This window comes from Cuculus canorus, chromosome 12, assembly GCF_017976375.1.
Source record: "Cuculus canorus isolate bCucCan1 chromosome 12, bCucCan1.pri, whole genome shotgun sequence".
NCBI lineage: Eukaryota > Metazoa > Chordata > Aves > Cuculiformes > Cuculidae > Cuculus > Cuculus canorus.
In genome coordinates this window covers 6,004,454-6,024,377 of record NC_071412.1, presented here as the reverse complement: position 1 = coordinate 6,024,377, position 19,924 = coordinate 6,004,454, and the positions used below count along the sequence as shown (strand labels likewise).

Genomic DNA, 19,924 nt, shown 5'->3' with positions numbered 1-19,924 from the left:
ACAGCCTGTTTTTTATCAGGTGAACTACTACTGAGCACAGAACGAAGGGATATGTTCCCATGAAAACATTCCCTATCTGGGCCATTGGCCACTTTCTTCACTAAAATTAGTTTTCCAGAGGTCTAGCGTACACACACAGCGTGGGGATGTCCGTGTTTGTATAACAAGGGTATGCAACATTAAAATTTCTGTTCTTTTTTTCTAAATTCTGATTTTTTTTAAATATTTTTTCTAGAATCTGATCTTAATTCAAACTCAAACAAGTAGTAACACTTCCACTAATTTCATAGAGAGGACTTTATCATTAAACGTTTGCAAAGAACAGAACCGATACTTAGGTTTAATTGTGCAGCAACGCTGTAAACGTGCACCCAGCCACTTGAGTTAGTTTGTGCAGGATGCAGGGGTTTTGTGTCCCACACACATTACTCTGCCTAGATCCACAGCCCTGGAAACCACGCCTACGGTCAATGACTGCACTTTACTGGGTTTATTAATACCACCTTGGAAAGCGAGAGTGTGTTCTGGCTTTAGCGAGGGTTCTCTGTAATTGTTCCCAGTACTTCAGATCCAGGAATCAACCTTCAGAGCCTTTTCTTGGTGTATGACATTCATCCTGGTGACACTCAAGTAGCACGTTGGTGAAGGACAGCAGGGGAACATCTATATTTGTTCCATTGCTCATCGCTGGAGTGTCCCTATCTGAGCAAAGAGGCCGTCTAGGGTTACGGCAATAAGTCTTCCAACTGCAGTCATAGAAGAGTGGCAGGGAGTTGCTTTCGTATGAATTAATTTTTACTAGGGGAAATGAATATGAAGTTTGATGCCATCTGAGCTATCAGAAGAATTTATGACATCTTAACATAGAAGGCAAGTTTTTAGATAGTAATGTTCTTTGTTATATATTTTCGATAATTTGCATTCGTATACTTAAACATTCTTCACTGTAATTTTATCTGTGCCTGTAAACTGAGAAAACACTAAGCCATCATGTCAAAATCTTATTTAGGCAGGAGGGTTCCAGACAAGCTTGATTATGCTAATTTTAATTTATGTAATTTAATTTCATTTTGGTAGGAAAAATACTTGTTAATTCACTTTTCTAGTTAGTAGTAGCTTCTAAAGCAAGCCGTATTGTTATAATTATGGGGGGAAAAGTCTTTATGGGAGCCAGTCAACATTTTCTGGTATGTGTTAAGACCTTTCCTCTGTTTAATATGTTAGAATATGCATGATTTGTTTTATTGCCTTTAGCATAAATATTATTTCTGCCTAACTGCAGTGCTTTTGTCTATAGTAAGGTATTGCGAGCTGTAGAATCCACACCCATGTCTGCAGTACCAGAAGAAAAACAGTGAACTTGTGTGGGTGTTTTCTTACCAATCTGGTAGGCTAGACTGTTTTCAGTCAGTGATATAAAACAGTGGGAAATTTCTTAGTATTTTTCACTGGTTTGAGAAGTTGCTTTCTAATCAGTCACTGACTGCTTTGACTTGTTAGCTAAGCAATCCTTGGGAATAGTAGTTAAATATTGATGGAATAAATTTGAGGTGATAGCAAGTACTCAGAGCTATCAAGACTATAAAATGTAGTTTGAAAGCAAAGCTTATGTGAAAGTTTCTGCAGGAACTCTGATAATGTTCCTATCCGACTGACCTCTTGGCTTTTTTTTTTTCTGCGAGAAAGTGGGTTTAAAGCTTTCCTATTCTTCACTGAGCTAGGACGAGATGTATCTATGGGTTCAGTAATGTTCAGCTGAAATCTCTCCATGAACTCTTAGTTGCAGTAATAAATTCCTGGAAAAACGGTCCTCAGCAGTTTTGTAGCCCTGATTTTGTTATTGCTGGTGAGCAGTGGAGGGCTGCAGGGATGTTGCCGCTCTCCCAGAGCACCATGTGGTCTGTCTATACTAAGATTATTTCATGTGCCATTGTTAATACAGGCTGGTTGGAAAGAGTGGGCTTGGAGAGTCGGTGTTAAAATTGCTTTTGCACCTTTAATATTGTCCTGTGTGCGTCTGCTTTATCATACAGCTTTGTATTTCACATCTACATGCTCTTTTCACACCTTCCTCATTGCACAGAATGGACAAAGTGTGCAAGCTCCAGGTCAGAGCAGATTTCTGTCAATTTAGGGGTCAATGGCCTGCTTTGCTTTGTAGTTACTGTATAATTTATCCTGGGCATCATCATTAACCTTTTTTCTAAGCTTCACTTATATTAAAATATTTTTTTTTCACAGCACCTGAGAATGCCCAGAAGGCAGTATTTTTCCCTGTTTCTTAGAAAGGACCTGAGACTTGGTCTGAGAATAAAGTTAGAAGAAACCTCAAGTTTCAGTATCAGGAATGGTAACTTGAAAAATCCAGAACAGGATTTTTCAAGGCATTTACTACTGTATTATGTGGCACTGATGGTCACAAGAGAGGGCATCCTGCAGTACATCTGACTGACGTTCAGAAAGGGCGCTTAACAGCAGCTGAAGGGTGAGCAGACTTCAAACTAGACCACCTCTGATTGCACAGAACAGCACTAAGTGTGTCTCATACACAGTCGCAGTGTTGACCTAAGGACAGGACTACTCCACGGTTTGGAAATCAGGCGTCAGTGTCACAGATGAACCACTCAGAAAACACAGGATGCACACCAGAGGTAGCTCTCTGCTGTGCTTTGTGTGGAGGCAAAACCCCCCAAGCTTCCCACGGCTTCACTTCAGAAGATTCACATAGGAAGTGATGTTACCAGCTTTGGTCTTCCCTATGCCTACCTCCAGGCCCTGTGCAGTCCTCGGCCAAACCTATTCCATCTATATACTTTTAAGCAAGAAAAACTCATGCTTGATATCTAAGTATGTTGCTAAGGATTTTTCTTGTCTTTTGCAGGATTCAGATTCATCATCTCATAAGCCTCACTGAGGATACCAATGTCATCCAGATCTGCTAGCACAAGGGAGTATGAAACTAGTGGCCAGTCACCTAGTCGTTCAGCTTCCCCACCAGTCCCAAACTCTAGTGACACTGAGGCAGAAGGGTTGATATTTTATCACATGGATCTTTATGGATCAGAGGAGAGGTTTGATATCTTTCCTGAAGAGCTATCTGGTCAAAGAGATAGATCTCTGTGGGATACCAGAAAGGAATCTACATTGAGTAGTGAAAAAAATCAGCGCTCACATGAAGCTGGGTATGACTTGGAAAAGGAGGTTGCAGAGTTGGCTAAGATGTACGGACTTGATGAGGATAGAGAAAAAGAGCTTGAACTTCTCAGAGGACATGTGGAGAGCAGACGGCCACCTGCTCGCACAGGAAAAGCAGAATCACAAGGCTCCGTATATAATGCATCAAAAAGCAGCTCTACAGTGAAAGATCAAAGTCAAAGCACAAAGCAACAGGTACTTCCTAACGATGCTGCTCAAGATGAAGATCAGAGCAAAGCTAGAGTAGAAGATGAGGCTGGGAGCCATACAGGGTCCAGGGAGGGGCTTAGCAGTGGTGGCATGTCGGATGAGTGGAGCAGTCAGGCTGTCAGCGAGGAGGAGGAAGGGATGGATGTTTTTTGTTCTACCTGCAAGATACCAATCCGAGCTTTTGACAAACTGTTTGGTGAGCACAAGGATCATGAGGTGGCTCAGCTACCCCGTGCCTTGGAAAGTGAAAAGGTAAGAGTAATACAAGTGTACTGCAATGCCTCTAAAATGGTGTTCAGATATATTAAGAATAATGTTGGGTGTTTTGGTAGGAGGAGATTCATAAAAACATGTGCAAGCTGGAAGAGCAAATTGCTCAAATGGAAAACTTTGCCAGTCACCTGGAGGAAATCTTCATCACTGTAGAGGTACGGCATTTTTTCTTGAGCTAACTTTGTGATACCTGTGTTAGAACAGTTTTGGCAGTCAACGTTCAATTGTTAATGAGATGAGTGATTACAGTAACAGAGCACAGAGTTATCTTGGGGTTTGCCTAGACTCTGGTACTTAGGAAAATCCACCCTAATCAATTTTTTAAGTGGGCTAGTGAAATCACATTAAGCATTTGCACAGACAGTTGCATTCAGAATCACAGTGACCTCCACTCAGGTTATATCTTAGTTTTAAATTGGCCAAGGACCTAACTAGTCCATCCAGAGCCTACCCCTTGTATTCATCCGGTTTCATTTAAAGAAGTGCCAGATCAGGCAAACCCTTGGACCAGCTGCATTGAGCTACGGCACTTCAAGGGTTGTGCACCCGCTTGGCTGATGTCAACTTGGCCCCAGGGGAAGGGGCTCAGCTGGCAGGGAGTCAACTGAAGCTGTAATTTAAGGCACCTACTCTCTTTTCTCTGCTGCTTGTGGCATGGAAGGACATTGATCCCCGAACAGTGGGCAGCTGCTGGCATTAAAGCCTTACCAGCTCCTTAAATCCTCCTTCCTAATGCTTTCTGCAGCAGCTGGCGAGGATACTAGCATTAGCTGCTCAGCTTCCCCAGTGTGAATCCATGGATTCCACTGGGTTGCCATGGTTTTTTTCATGCAAGGATGTGCTTGACTGTGTTGGTGGAAACACTTGTGAGATTATGGCTAAGATATATCCCTAGTTGTGGTCTCTGGACTTATGTTGGAGACAGCTGCCTTGCGTCATTGTTTTTATTATAATTTCTGATGCTCTTATTGTGTCTGGAACCAAATCCAACACTCTTATATGTCAGTGGGGGTGAATGATTAGAATAAACCCCTAAAAATGCAAATTAGTCAAATTACAGCTTATATGTACTGGTATTGCCTCCCTTGCAAGGAGAATTGTAGGCAGATTTTTCTGGCTGAGTTATGGATCAGGCCAGACACTGAGAAACAGATTCCCAAATGCCTTGCAGGAAAACTTTGGGAGGCAGGAGCAGAACTTCGAGGTGCATTACAACGACGCAGTGCAAGTGCTTGCTCAGAAGTACGAAGAACAGTTGGAAGCACTGGGAGAAGAGAAGAGGCAGAAGCTGGAAGCTTTATATGGGCAGCTGGTCAGTTGTGGGGAACAACTCGACACCTGTAAGGAGCTGACAGACGTAACCCAGGAGCTTTACCTGGAAAATGATAAAGCCAATTTTATGAAGGTAAAGAGCTCTTACTGGCATGGCCCCTTCTATATGCTGTTTGCTGCTTGCAAGTAGACCCCAGCTGGGAAGTCCCAAGTAGCTTTATTACTGGAGAGCATTTGAGGTGCTCAGTCTATGGTGCTGTCACTGCTCCAGGTGCTTGGCATCGTGGCATTGACTTAGTGGGGCAACACTATGGGGCCAAAATGTAGAAGCAGCAGCAGAAGTTTGTAACTTGGATGTTTAATGATTTCTGAATCTCAGTGGTGTACAGAAAGAAGCTATCATCTCTAAAAAGCTTATCTCAGGAGGCTCTGGAAGCACTTAGTGTTCATTGCCTCATGCAGGCTCAGCTCTCTTGCTCTATTCTGGGCTCACAACAGGCAGGGTGATGCAAACACTTTGGAAATGCTTCTTTTTCTTGCATATTTTGTTAAAAAGTTCAGCCGAACAGGAGGCTCCAAAATAAATAGACCAGCTCTTGCAAAGTGATGGATGGATTCCACTGTTGAGGAGGTGTCAAGAAGTTATTTTTCTTTAGCAGGCAGAAAAATAATTGGAAAAAAATGAGAATTTTCACTGCTGATGCGTGATTGCTCTAATCTGAGCTGTTCTGTGACTCAGGTGGCTGGGAGCATTTCTCTAGTACAGCCACAGTAACTTCTGAACTGGACAGTAAACAAATCTCTTAATAGCTCCAGTCTGCTCCAACAAATTAACTTGCTGTGTCACTCCAGCCCGTTGAGTTCTTTGTATGAGCTGACTTTTCCTGTTTCTCTGCATCTCTGGAATAACCTTGTTTTCTCCTTAGCTCATAAACAGTTTTACTTCACCCCTAGGAACCATTATTCACCAAGCAGTGACTAGCTCTTGGTTATGACCTCTCAGCTGCTCAGGTTTCTCCAGGGACTGTACATCTGTCTTCCAGTAACGTGCACTGCTCAGACTCCCTCCAATACAGAGAATTTCACTAAGTTATTTTCCATAGCTGTTGTTGGGTTTTGTTTGTGAGGGATCTGTTGGCACTTTGGACAACTGAGGAAGGGTATAATGTAGAGTCAAGATGGGTAAACACTGGTCACTGCCTAATATTGCACTTTATCTTACTGTAAATTCAGCCAAGATCTGTGCATTTGAATGGACAGGTAGATGCGGCTTTCTTCTCAGAGCTGAGTGAAAGCCAATTAGTTCACTCTAAGGGCTGCATTTGGGCCAATTCATATGAGACAGGTCAACAGCATGCTGTAGTGACTCTGGACTAATGCAAGAAACATATCTTTTCTGTCTTTAATGCTCTCTCTTTTTTTTTTCTACAGGCAGCACTACCCGTGGTTGACAGGTAGTATCACAGTCTGGGATTTTGTGTCACATTTCTTCCTGCTAATTGGACCTGTCACTGGAGACACTTGCATTCTGGACTCCCTTGAGGCACACAAATGTCATCTAAGCTACTAGAGCTATTGAAATTTTTAGTATTTCTGGTTTAAAATGCAGCAGGAAAAGCTGTTCTATGAAGTTTAACACTCAAAACTAGTTTTGAGCCAATTTCAAAAGGACAAAAAGGAGAGTTAGAGGAGGAATAAATCGCTGTTTCGGCTTAGTCATAAGGAACTAATTTCAGTGACTGAGAAACAGGATTGCTAAAGATCTTGAAAGAAATGCTTTGGATACAAATCTGTCTAAAAGCCAGCTCCCTAAACAGATTAGTTACAAGCTTATTTATGCATTATTAAAAAGGAGTAGAAAATCTAACTGTGGAAGCTCAAAACACATACTGAAAGATCTTGAAGCAGTTGGAAGAAATCTTAAGGTCCACTAAATCAGTTGCAAAAAATATACATTTGAATTGATGGTCACTGTTTATGAAAACACAAAGAAAAGATCCCCCTTTGTTTCATATTTACAACATTTAGAACCGTGAGGTCCTCGATTAGTAAAAATATCATAAATTCAAAATAATGAAAGTCCTGGAGCTAAGAGCTTGCTTCCCACAGAGGGCTGCTCGCTCACCTGCTCCGTGGGAGCACAGCGTGCGGCAGATGGCACACAAAGCACGGTCCCTCGGTCCCACCAGCGTCCAGCTGTCTTTAGCATCTTGAGCACTGATCTGACGTCTGGCCGTCTAACTCCAGCCAAAGGGCATGGGGAGGCTGAGCTTTGTACCACTATGAAAACATTATTTCAAGGAAATAGCTGTTATTTTAGAGTTTGATGTTCTTGTCCTCTTACCAATAGGTATCATAGAAAGGTATCTACAGCGCTATGGTATTTCCAATTAGGCTTTTTTTTTTGCCCATACAGACTGGAAGAATTCTTAAAGAAAGAAGTGGATTTGAAGCTTTCAACACTGCCAGACTTTGAAGAGCGGGTCATAGATGTCTCTGAAGTTGAACAACTAATGAACTCCATTAATACTATTCCAGGTATTCTTCCTATGTGATCATTATTTCAGAACTATTTACAGATAATTAAGGGTATGTATTAAACAGAAGCCCTTTACTTCCTTTAAAGGAGAACTACAAAGGCAGAATTAGCGTCTCACTAGTTTTCCCTCTGTATTTTTCTCTTTGCCTACATAAACAGAGACACTGGAAGCTATTTCTGGATTTTTTTTCTTTCTTTTTTTTTTTTTTTTTTCAGTATAAAATTACCACAACTGCCAAGTTTGGTCTTCGCTGCTATTCTGGATTATTTTCCAGGAGACTCACAAAGACTCCACACTTCTCTTGAGGGGTCAGGCATGCTTAGTTGGTGATAACTTATCTCACCTTGTAGTTGCTTGAACAAAGTAGAAAGGGATACCAAACTGCTTTAAACAACCTGCATGGCTTCTATCGATAACGAGATTTCACCAGCTTGTTCCTCTGCTGTTTTACAAACGTTTTTCCTATTATCTACAGGAAAAAGAGGAAAACCCAAACTAATTTCTAATAATTAAAAAACTAAAACCACAGAACATTTTAAATCTTTTCTGGCATGCCACAAATGATCAGAAAGAACAGGTTTTTATGCCCATACATTGTGTTTTTCTTATAGTCAAATAGCATTTGCTACTTGTTTGCTTGTGCTGCTGACCTGTGTCGGAGAGGATTTCCCTCCAGCCCCTGGGCTGGTGTGCAGCGGTGCAATGCGTGTCGGATGTCGCTCCTGTAGGGCTGTACGAGCTTGCAAGGGAACAGCAGCCCTCAGAGCCAGGGGGGCAAATTTACTGAGAAGGGTTAGGCTGCGCCTTTATGTATTTCGTTGTTTTGATTTTGATTTGAAGCGAGACTAGTTCATACACCAGTGACCTGATTATTACCTGCAACTATTTACAGGGTCAGCCCCTAATTTTTCTCCATGTAGGAGGAGTCTGACTCTATTCAATGCCTGAGCTTTGTGAGAGGAGAGGGGTTTTGCCTGTGAACAGCGTACCATGCTTACACACTCAAAACCTGACCTGTTTTCCCCTCTGCAGCCCCTTGTGCCCCTGTGATCAATCCCCAGGCTCCCAATGCAGCAACTGGCACCTCACTGAAAGTCTGCTGGGGCCTCTTCTCAGATGACACCATCGAGAGCTACCAACTGTGCTATAAACCAGTGAGCAACGAGAGGCGCAGTGACGAACAAGCAGGTGAGGAGGCCTGGAACCAAGGGGACACCTCAACCCTCCACTGGCAAAACCAGATAGTTCCAAAGTGCCTCTGGGCTTGCTGTGGCAACCAGTGCACCTTCTGCGCACACTCTGTACGTGCCACGCGTCGTACCTGCCACTACATTTCCTGCTTCTGCCTTTGTTGCTCTTCCCCTGCCAAGCCTGCCAAGCTGCTGGACCTATCACAGCAGCAAAACCAGGGTGGGGCAGCAGCTGGAGTAAGAGTGGGAAGGGGACAGTGAATGGAATTAGGTCTCAACAGTAGTATTTCCTTTCCTCGGGTGTGGGCACTGCATTAGACACACATGCGCTGCGTCCACTGCAAGGCACGGTATTTTTAGAGAGTAAATCATCATATTATCAGCACACCCACTGAAACCCCCACAGTCGTCTTATGGTTTATCTCAGTGCTAATAATAGGCTGTAACTCCCCATCATCCACATGCACAAAAAAAGAACCGCAGAACCATGCTAAGATGTCCCAGCCTTGTGACAAAACTGCTTTTGTTATTAATATTCTTGCAGAATGTTTTACTGAAAACACCCAGTCACTTCTCCAGCTAAAGTGGGAGCCAGTAGTGCCAAATGGCCAGTTCAGAAAGAAAAGCAGAACTTGTCCAAATTTTATAAGATGAAGAATGAGAGATGAGTAGTGAAATAGCTTCAGGTCTTGTCCCACTGCTCGGGTGAGCGGAGCAGACAGCATCCCCGAGTGGGAACAGGTAGGGTCTTTTTAGGGAAAAAAAATCAATGACAGGTGGGTGACCTTTTTTTCTGGGTTTGTTTGTTTGTTTTTTTTGAGTGATGTGGCTCCTTCAGAAGCTGATGTGTTATCTGATTTACGTTTCCTTAGAGGAAGGCATGGTAAACCCGCCTGACAGCTAATCAAAGGATATGGAGCACAAGGAGCTCTCTTGAACTCAGCAGACAAACCTGTGCTCCTCAACTCCATTATCTGAGGCAGCTTTGGGCAAGGGTGGGTAACTGTGTAGATGCACTGTAAATGATTTTTGTTTTCATTTCAGAGCATACAGTAAAAGTCAAAGAAACTTACTGCACAATTACTAATCTGTTGCCGAATACACAGTATGAATTTTGGGTCAGTGCCTTAAATGCCTCTGGTATCAGTCCACCAAGTGAAAAAGCAGTTTATGTAACAGGTAAAAATATTTTATTCATATGACTATGTGATATTTATAGTGAAATTCACAGTATTCTCTGAATTTTATGCTAGTAATGCTTTCTGAGCACTTTGTTTCTTCTGTTACTAGTCTACTGACTGCAGGGGAAATTCCTAGAGAGCTTATCAGGCCAATTGCCCATGCTTTAGAGTTGAAGAAAGAGAAGCAGAGAAACGAAAATCCTTTTTTAAAGGCAAGCATGTAGCAGAACTGGGAATAAAGGTCAAGTCTCCCAGTTCTGCCAGGTGGATGCCAGCCCTCCTTTCATTGGCCTGTATATATTTTGTGGATTCATCTGCTTTGCTGCCCTTCATAACTGCGGGTTCGATCAGGCACATTTTGATTAGTGTAGCTTGTCTTGAGGAATTCCTCCCAATAGCTTGGCTGCAACAAGATTGATGACAGACCCTGGTTCTCTTTTGTGAAGTCCTGACATCAAATTGAGCAAGTCAGAGTGAGGCTTTCAAACATTCGTTCCAGATGTCTTTGACATCTTAGAGTAGAACAGAGATACACACCTTTATGACAAAGATAAAACCAACAACAGAAAGAAAAGGGTTATGCAATCAGTCCCTGTCTATGTTACTTCTCTCTCTAATTCACTTGGGACCTTTATAGTCCAAATTATATCTTTGAATAGTACTGTTATTCACCCAGCCAGATGTTTACTGTCCATTGGGGAAGCAGGTTGCTTTAACGACTAGTGTTAGCAAACATATTTGTTTTATTTTTCAAGTCTTCAAAGCATGTTTGTTGCAAACATCTTCAAGCAACAGCTTAGAATTGTTCTTCTGCCTACTTTTTAGCTCCTTCACCACCTACCATAATGAGTAAAAAGATCCGAAGCTGTGAAAACGCAGCACTGGTGTGCTGGGAATCCAGAGACATTAACCCTGTTGATTCCTACATGGTTGAATTGTCCAAGATGATCGGTGAAGAAAGTGGCAATACTGTTACTGAGTGAGTTCAATATTCTATCCAGTCCATGACCTGTAGAGATGAAACCATTTCAAGTCATGTGGCATCAGATGGCTCTGAGAAAGGACTCACGACTCTTTGGTGAATTTATCTCTATAAACATTCCTGTCAGTAAAATTAATTGTATAAATAAATCTAGAATGACTCTACAGGATATGGGAGAAGGGCAGAAGCAAATGTAAAAGTCTGCATAGTCTGTCACAGGGTAACTCTTACCCCCAGTACTGACAGCTGCACAAGGTGAAGTGTTCTTGGTGGGTTACAAGAGAAGCTGGTCACGCAATTTCTTTGTTGTTCAGAAAAATAATTTCAAAGGCCTACTTTATTCCCTACACTATCATTGTCCATGAATTTATTTTCTGTAGATCTATTGTTGGGATTCCTAACTGCGAAGTCCTAATTCACCTCCAGCCAAGACAAAGCTATCGCATCTGTGTTCGAGCCCTAAATCTGGGTGGTTCCAGTGAAAGAAGTGAACCTGTCCTGATACACACCACAGGTACTGTACAGCTCAGAACAGCTCCAGCAGCCTATTGTAGCACCTCAGCAGAAAGGTTCCTGCTGGTTTCAGTGGCCTCTGGATCAGGTGCTAATTTCTTACCTCTAATTACACACAGTTCAGTAATGAAAAAAACCCGCTTTTTGCAACAAGAGCACTGTTTTAGCTCTGTAATTGAAAATTATTTCTGTCCAGTACACTTGATATTTGAAAATTACTAATTTCTAAACACTTTAAAAGATTAGATCAACCCAATGCCCCCAGACATTGCCAGCCTGCCAAATACTGACACACCAAGGAAGAAAGTTGTATTGTAGTGTGATTTTATTTCACTTCAGAGATTACCTTGTAATGATTATGATGCTGCAAAGTATGGTTGAGACAGCCAGTCAGCATTTTCCAGAGTCATTTGGATATATTAGAACGTCTCCAGCTTTGCTGGGGAAGCTCTCATGAGGAAAAAGGCAGTCCAGCTTTCATCTGGAAGCTTTGCTTTTGGTACTACAACTGACGTAGCATTATCACCTTTGTTTTCAGTGCCGTGCTGGGCAAGGATTAACCTTCTTCCCCAAAGGAAAGCTGGAAGCCCTTTCCTCTCCCAGCCATATAATCAAAACTCACTTTATTGACTTATAGGTAGACACTTTTTTCATCTTCACCCAGGCTGTAATGACACTGCAGCCTCACTGAGGTGTCTCAATGTCATTCACAGATAAATTTGCACCATACCCGAGTCTCTTCTGTGCTTACCTTCTGCGAGAGATTTGCTAATTGTGCCTCTTTAGCAGCCTGACCACGCAGCCATTAATCTGCAAAAGGCTACATTTCAGTAAGAAACCTGTCTGCCGCACATCAGTGACACCACAGAAAAGAAACGCTCATTCTTACACCCCCAGAGAGGAAGACTGTCATTATGTTACCATTATTTGTGTGTATTTCAACTGCTTAAATCAAACTCAATATTTGAAATCGTCAATTCTGCTTGCACAGCGTGTTTGTTTTCAGCAGCACATGCCTGTAATTACCCTGTCATTGTTTGTATTGAATTTGCATTGAAGTTACTTGCAGTTTGATTATAATGATTTCACTTAGAGAGATTTATCTTCTCTGAGTCTACATTATGCAGACAGCTGATGCAAATTGATCTGTCAGCTGCAAGCACTCACCTCCAACACTGGGAATAACCTTTGATTCTTACTGACTGGGGTGGATACACAAACACCAACTACAAACAGCAGCTGTGACGCAGGAGGCTGCTCGGCAGAGCGCAGTGCGTCAGACTGGCTTTGTGAAGTCTCCAAAGGGAGAAAGGCAGCAGTACTTTTATCCTGGGCTGCCTTGGCTGACTTACCTCTCGTAGGGCTGATCTGATGAAGAGGTGCTGAAGTATGAGGGATGCTGCCTGTAGCGCCTTTGTAAAGGTGCCTTCTCTTCAAACTGTCCCTGGCATTTGCATCGAAGAGTAGTGCCATAGAGAGGCCTTTAAGCCCCCTTCTCCTTTCAGTGATTAAAAATAGATCACTTCATCTCTGAGGAAGATGATTCAAAACCGGACAGTCCATTGCAGGGAGGACCCCTCACCTTTGAATATCTTCTTACTGTGCAATGCCTGCGGCTTTGAGCCTTGGATGGGTTAAAAACCAGTTAAAGGTCCCTTTTCTGCTTTTCACAAGGCTGTAAACAAACAGTGTTAAGGTAAAAAACACCCATTTATTTGAAAAACTTCAAACGGACAACCTTGTTCTCTTAATGTCAGCCACAGATTCCTTCCAGAGCGGTGGTTAATCTTGTTGTGTATTCAAATAACATTTCACCACACCCTTGCTATAGCCTTTAACCCTAATACCATAAGGAGTTGCTGGATTTATCCTCAGGCATTCTCCTCTCTTGCAGGCACATACTTCTGCCTTAATGAGGACACAGCCCACCCTTTACTAGCGATTCTAGATGATGGATTTACAATTGCATGCGATGAACTGGAAAACCCAGAGTGTGATCTGCCTGTCTACGATAACAGCTTTACAAGGTATACAGAAGAATTTCAGTTGCAACTAATGCATGTGGTTTGTGGCTGCTTTGCCCATGACACACTGCTACTTTGAATTTAAATCCACTAAAATGCTTTACTGCTATTGCTTCTCACTTTCAAGCCAGGCACTAACAAGTAAAAGTTCCAGCCTGTGTATGTATAATGCATAGCAGTTTTTCCATAAGTGACTATGGTTGTCTCCAGTTTTAGACAGCTGCGAACAGTCCTTTTAAAATATGTCAGTCCTTTTAAAATATGGATTACTCATATTTTAGAAAAATCAGAGTTATTTTAAGATATTTCAAGTAGGGCTCTGAAGATAACTATTCATTTTGAAATGGTAGGCTTTCCCCATAGCTCCTTATAAAGTAAAAATCTGTATCCATTTATCCTTTCACCAGCGTTATCGTTCCTGAGTGCCATTACTGAACTCCTTGTGGCCTGCTGCTCGTTTTTGAGAAGTTCTAGGGTGACTTACTATCTACATCTTCCTATGCATGAATTCCAAAACTTTCTTTCCATTTAAATCTTCACAGAGAAAATCAAAAAGTCACAAGAAAAAAACAAACAAAAGCAACAAACCCCTTATACTCTTAGGACAGTACGAGTGGGTTTAAAAAAAAAAAAGGCAGCAGTATTAGGTTCTCTTCTAATTAAGTCATCCAGCACTTGTGCACTTCTAAGACTTGAGGAGCTGCTCTTCCCTGCTGCTTCCTCTGAAGCTGCTAACGCAACAGATCCTTGCACGTAATGTGCAGGAGGCTCTGAACATCCTTCCTTGGTCTCATTTTCACACGTGGAGATTTAGGGGGCTGTTTTGATGTAGGTCTGGGCACTTGAAACCACCAAACACTCATCTTATGTAGAACTTGTTTACTACAGCCAATGCTACAAAACAGGCAAACCCACCGGTGTTTCGTAGTTCAAAACACAGTTGGTCTGTTTGGCTTTATGAAACAGATGCCAGGAAGTGTCTAATGGGGCTTTCAGGAACTCACATTGAATTCGTGAGTTTAAAACTCTCTCTAGCTGTTTTTTGGAACTTAATCATCACTTGGAAGTTAATGTAAGTTCATAAAGAGGATTACAGGTGCAGCCAGCCACAAACCTGCTTACACCTGTTAGGCACCTTGAGCTAAATTTGAACAGGTATTTAGGAGCCAAAGCAAGTGCTAAAGAGAGGAGAGGGATCTGAATATTTACCTCTTGCTGGAAGATCTAACTGCTATCATTTTGGCCTACAGAATTTACTTTCAAAACAGAATTAGGCCCTTTGCCACTGAAATGAGAGACTTGGCTTGCCAAAATGCAAGTTTCCAGTTGGAACCAGAGAAAAAACATATAACCCCGACAGGCATCTGCAGATACAGAATAACACAAGCTCAAAACTTAATGCCTCCATGGAAATGCAATGTTTCTGGAGGCTCAGTAGAATACAGCCAGGAGATAGAAGATTCTCTTCATTAAAGCCATCATGATAAGCCTAAATGGGATTTCATCCCATTTCCAGAGGGTGCTTTTATGTTTCACATAAACAGCCAGAGCTGGCACTCATCTCATTCTGAACTCTGAGGCTGACTTTTTGACGCCACTGTGAACTCTCAGAACCCACTTTCATGCCAAGATACTACTGAGGAAAAGAAAAAAAGCAATAATGAAAAGCTCTGAAGCTGAAATCCCTAATACTCAAACTACAAGGAAATCACATCACACTCTCTTCTTTCTGAAGTCACCAAATGACTAACATGTTTTCGAACCATAGAAGCTCTTATGACCTGACCCAAATCTGCCTTGGTGACTTTGCAACTCTCATTACTATGGTAGTATTTTTTTCACAGATGTTTACCCATCCATTTTGCATCATTCCTTTTCCTTCTTAAGCTGCAGCAGCACAGCCTCTCTCAGTCCAGATTTCAGCAGCCTTTAATCTGTTTTCAAGACACCTACACGCACTTGTAATGAACTGCACGCTTGCTTTAAGTGATCGCTGCCGAGGTGGCACCGAGTACAGCTGTCTGGCCGTGCATGCCCGCCCTCACACATGGGGCCTTCCAATGCTGAGCGCAGCTCTTTCTCAGCTCTACTGAGAGGCAGACAAGCTCAGAGCATCTGCCAGCAACATCCTTTGCAATTTACAACTGTAGAAGACCCTGCCACGGGAAGAGGTTGTGTGTGACTCCCCATCCAAAACTAAATGTGCATTTTGAAACCTGCTATCCCCTATGATGCACCAACGATAGCTAATACACCATGTACTTCCCCTGAGGAAAGGCTAGGCATTACATACAGGTTCATGCTGCCCTCTTTAACCAAGTCAGGGTGTTTCAGAAGCATCTGGCATGGGTTACTTTGCAAAACTTTCTTGCTTCAGAACATGTGTTTTTACGGACTTGCATCTTCAAAGTACCCAGCTCCTTTGACTCTGAGACTCTGCCTGTAAATCAAGCTGAAGGGTCTCTCTGTAGTATATTGTCTGTCTCTCCTACACATCTTTTTAAAGGATCATTTTCTAAATGATTCCTATCAGAAAGCCTAGGAACCACAGGCTACTGTTAAAATCTTTCACAGCCCAGGTACCTAAGCATATTCCAGGCTCTGCTCCCATGTTCAAGTCTTGTTGGTCTCTCCAAACACAGCATAAGCAGATCTCCTCATCTCCAGCTTGGGGTTTCATGCTGTTATAGGGCTCTGTTACTATGGTGATTGGCATGTAAAGCCCTGGGCTGTTTGGGAAGAAAATACAAAACCTGTAGCCTTTTTTTCCCTGCCATACTGGGGTTCACCAGAGCGCTCTCTTTTCCAGCAAGTAATAACTTTCACAGAAAACGAAGCAGCACAGGATGCTCTTCTTCCTATTCCTGAAAGTTCCCAGGGCACTCATTTACACCGTTACCCACGGGTAAAAACAGTGGGTCTCAGCTTACAGGTTCTGTGTAAGGTCCTCAGAATCTGGACTTCACTGTAGTCAATAATCCATGCTGCACTGCTGGAGACACAGCACAAGTGGCTTTTGCTGTAATGCCCAGGTACATTACACACTTAAACATTGTAAATAGCCTTGCAGAAACCCTGTCAAAGCACCTATTCCTCTCTGTCTCCCATAGGTCTATTGGGATCCTGGGCAGTCTGATCCCATTTCCAGGAAAGCATTACTGGGAGGTGGAAGTTGAGGAAGACACAGAGTACAGAATTGGTGTGGCTTTTGAAAACACTCCAAGGCATGGTTATCTGGGGGCAAACAACTCATCCTGGTGCATGAGGCACATCATCACACCATCGAGGTAAGGACTGTGGACGCTACAGGGCTCCTACAGGAACACCTCCTCCAGGTGCACCTGCAGGCAGAGCAGCAGAGAGCTCCTACTTGCAGGGGACAGCAGAGAATTTCTATCAAAGCCCAGACTGAGCACTTAACCAGGGACCTCTGACATTCCACCCTTGGCACTGTGGTGTTGGAAGGAACTGGAACCTTTAAGCAAATCCTTCTACTTAATGACATTCTCACATTGAAATAGGCATTCTCGGGAGCAAATCTGAATATAATCTGCTTTACAGAAGTCAGTTGTAAAGGCCTTGTTTTAGGTCACCTAAACCCCACTGGGAAGACAGAGAGTAAAAGATCCACATAACCTGGCTAAACCCGGTTGTATGCAGCTGGTTTTGATCTCCCTCCTACCTGTGGAATAACCTAATGGCCACACGTGTATGCAGAAACACCAGCTCCCCTTACGCCTCAGCTTGAACCTGCTGACTCTCCATCACATTAGTATCATTGCCTTTGGCTCCCATGTGAGATTCTGGCACCCCATGGAGCATCACGCTCCCAGGCAACCCCAAGTGTTGCCTACTGCCTGTCCAAATGCCTCACCACTTGCCCTGCGAGATCTGCCAGGGTGCTGCTGGGTGCCCCTCAATAGGGAGCCCGGACACCACCTGAGTGTCCCCTGCACGCGCAGTCAGCAAATGGTAAGGACAGCACAGCATGGGCCCCAATCTGTTTGTGCTCTGCCTGCTGGTGCGCAGAGGGGTGTTAGACGCAGCTCAGTTGGCCTGAGCAGACGTTTCTCCTGCAGTACCTGCTGCTCTCAGTCCCCCAGCAGCTGGCCCACTGCGTAGCCAGAGTCCTCAGCAGTGCTGGCATTCACCTCCCACACAGCAAGAAATGCTGCTTAATGAGAGACCAAACCCACTAAAGCTAATGACTCCCCCATACACTGCAGGCAGGCTAATTTGATTTCCTTGCTACATTGAGCTAAGAGGTACATTGAGGTTTGTTCTTATTCTCCTGGAGCAATGAGCACAGACTTCAGAGAGACAAGGGAGTTGGGCCAATGCTCAGCTTGAGTCACCCATTTCTGCAGGGAAGTTTTCTCAGGTTGGAGTGGTGTGGGTGGAGGAGGTGGTAAGTGAAGAAGCTGGCCCTTACTAAATACCAGATAACTCACTTCAGTTGAAGAAATCTTCTCATCACTGCTCAGAAAGGCAAAAAGTCTCATATTTGGTTGCAGTGTGCCACACTAGGGAAAGCTATTTGAGTCACTCTCCGTCTTTGTGGTTGAAGAGCCTTGGCATTACTCGAACAGTGACTACACAGGGAAGAAGGGGGTCACCCTCACAACAAAGCTGCTTACGTATAGAGCACCTCCCTGGCCTCCAGTCCAGGAATCACAATTAAAAGACAGCACCCTCTAGTAAACGAGCACTAAGACTGGAACTTCCCCATCACTACTGCCCTGGCTGAGCAGGGAGGTCCTGTAGGAAAATTAGCCAGAAACATCAGTAAGAGAGTGGAATTTGCAATATGATGGCTGGAGGACACTTAGCCACAGCGAGTCAGGCAGCCTCTGCCCAAGGGGTTACGCTCCCTCACTGCTGCTGTGAAGGCAGGTGGAAGCAGTTCCCATAACTTTGGCAGGAAAGAAGGCTCTGGACCACTGGCCCTCAGGAAGCAAGTGGGCAGCCTGAAGGACAGGCCCGCCATCCCACCAGCTTTCTCCTAGGTGCTGCCTACAGCTGTCTAGTGGCAAGGCTGAGGGGATCACAAGTGATGTTCTGGGGAAAGCCTAGTTGGCCTGAAAGAGCACAGCTACTTCATGGAGGAACAGACAACTTCAGGGTAACCCTAGTGGCAAGAGTGCACCCTCTGATTTACTGCATACCCACACTGCCTGCCGAGACATGGGAAGAAATGGAAAGTCCACTCTGACCCTGTTTGTATACCCATCAGCCAGGCTGGAATGTGAAACAAGAGGCCTCTTACACAGGTTAGACAGGCAGGTCTTGAGCGCTGTGGGCTAAGGCTACGTTGGAAGCACAGAGCACATCCTTCCCCAGCAAACACAGCCATTGCTCAGCAAAGTGGGTGGGACTGTGGCAGTAACCACAGGCCACACAGGCAGGATAGGACTGCGAAGCAGGAAGCACACCCTGGAACATACACCCTGGAACACACACCCTGGAACACAGCGGTGCGCACAAAGAAAGTGCTTCCCTTTGAGAACAGCCAGGATACCCTCAGGTTCTTTTGTCTGTTTCTTGCCTACAGGCACAAGTATGAATTCCTGCACAGTGGGATGACACCAGACATCAGAATTACAATCCCCCCCCAAAGGATTGGCATCCTGCTGGACTATGAGAACTGCAGACTGTCATTCTTCAATGCAGATATTGCCCAGCACCTTTACACATTCAATTCACACTTCCAGCATTACGTCCACCCCTGCTTTGCTTTGGAAACACCTGGTATCCTACGGATACATACTGGAATTGCAAAACCCCTGTGGACTGCCCTCCCATGATCTGTGTTCTGCAGCTGCCACATCTACAGGTTAACTTGCATTGAGCAACACCTTTCAGGATTAAATGCTCCATCACACTCCCCGTGAATCAGCTCTCCTTCAAGGAGAACAAAGCAACCCTAACCCAAAACAGCTGCCAGACCCAAGCCTTTAGGACACTCTGTCCTCTTATGCAAGATCTTGGCAGAAAACCATTATGGTCACAAGATTCATCAGCATCCCAGAATTCTCCAGCTTGAAATGGGTACCATGCTTCCCAGATGTGACAGTCACCCAGCAGCAGTGGTAGCTGGATCACTGGTACCCTCAGTATCCGTTTGACACCTATAGAACTCCTCTGTTCCAGAGCAATCACCAATTGCACTCTTGTATCTGCTGAAGAACCAAACATTCAAAGAAAAACAAAACCAGCAAAAGGCATAATCACTGTACACCTGCTAGACAGAGCTGAAAACACTCCAACCATGATGCTGATCTCACAATCAAATATTCTTTTTGCTACATGAAGTCTGCGACACAAGATAATCAAATATGCCTCCCTTGTGTGTGAACTGTTAGTGCCTACCACACACTTTTTTAAATACCCAAGCCTCCACTACAGTCTCAAATATTAAAAGACATTTTTGTAGAATGCCCATGCTTCTCATTCATTCACCCAGGGGGGGAAAAAACAAACCAACAAAAGAAACCCAGGCCTTTTGCAGTGGTTGATTGCCTCTCTACTGAGAAATCAAAAGCAT

The 19,924-nt window shown here is 43.7% G+C and overlaps 1 protein-coding gene across 2 annotated transcripts; it reads left to right on the top strand.

Annotated features, from left to right (window-relative positions):
- The first annotated feature begins 554 nt into the window (after positions 1-554).
- On the top strand, positions 555-19,815 carry FSD2 (fibronectin type III and SPRY domain containing 2). 2 transcript variants are annotated; one of them, XM_009556877.2, is made up of 13 exons: positions 555-870; positions 2,882-3,657; positions 3,738-3,833; positions 4,850-5,083; positions 6,382-6,404; positions 7,367-7,488; positions 8,523-8,678; positions 9,725-9,859; positions 10,687-10,840; positions 11,224-11,357; positions 13,251-13,383; positions 16,491-16,667; positions 18,932-19,815. In XM_009556877.2, the coding sequence occupies exons 2-13, from the start codon at positions 2,923-2,925 to the stop codon at positions 19,182-19,184; spliced, it is 2,352 nt and encodes a 783-aa protein (XP_009555172.2). In that variant the 5' UTR covers positions 555-870; positions 2,882-2,922; the 3' UTR covers positions 19,185-19,815. The 2 variants fall into 2 exon arrangements, with proteins under 2 accessions (XP_009555172.2, XP_053934128.1); XM_054078153.1 differs by lacking the exon at positions 555-870 and adding an exon at positions 1,061-1,187.
- The last annotated feature ends 109 nt before the right edge of the window (positions 19,816-19,924 follow it).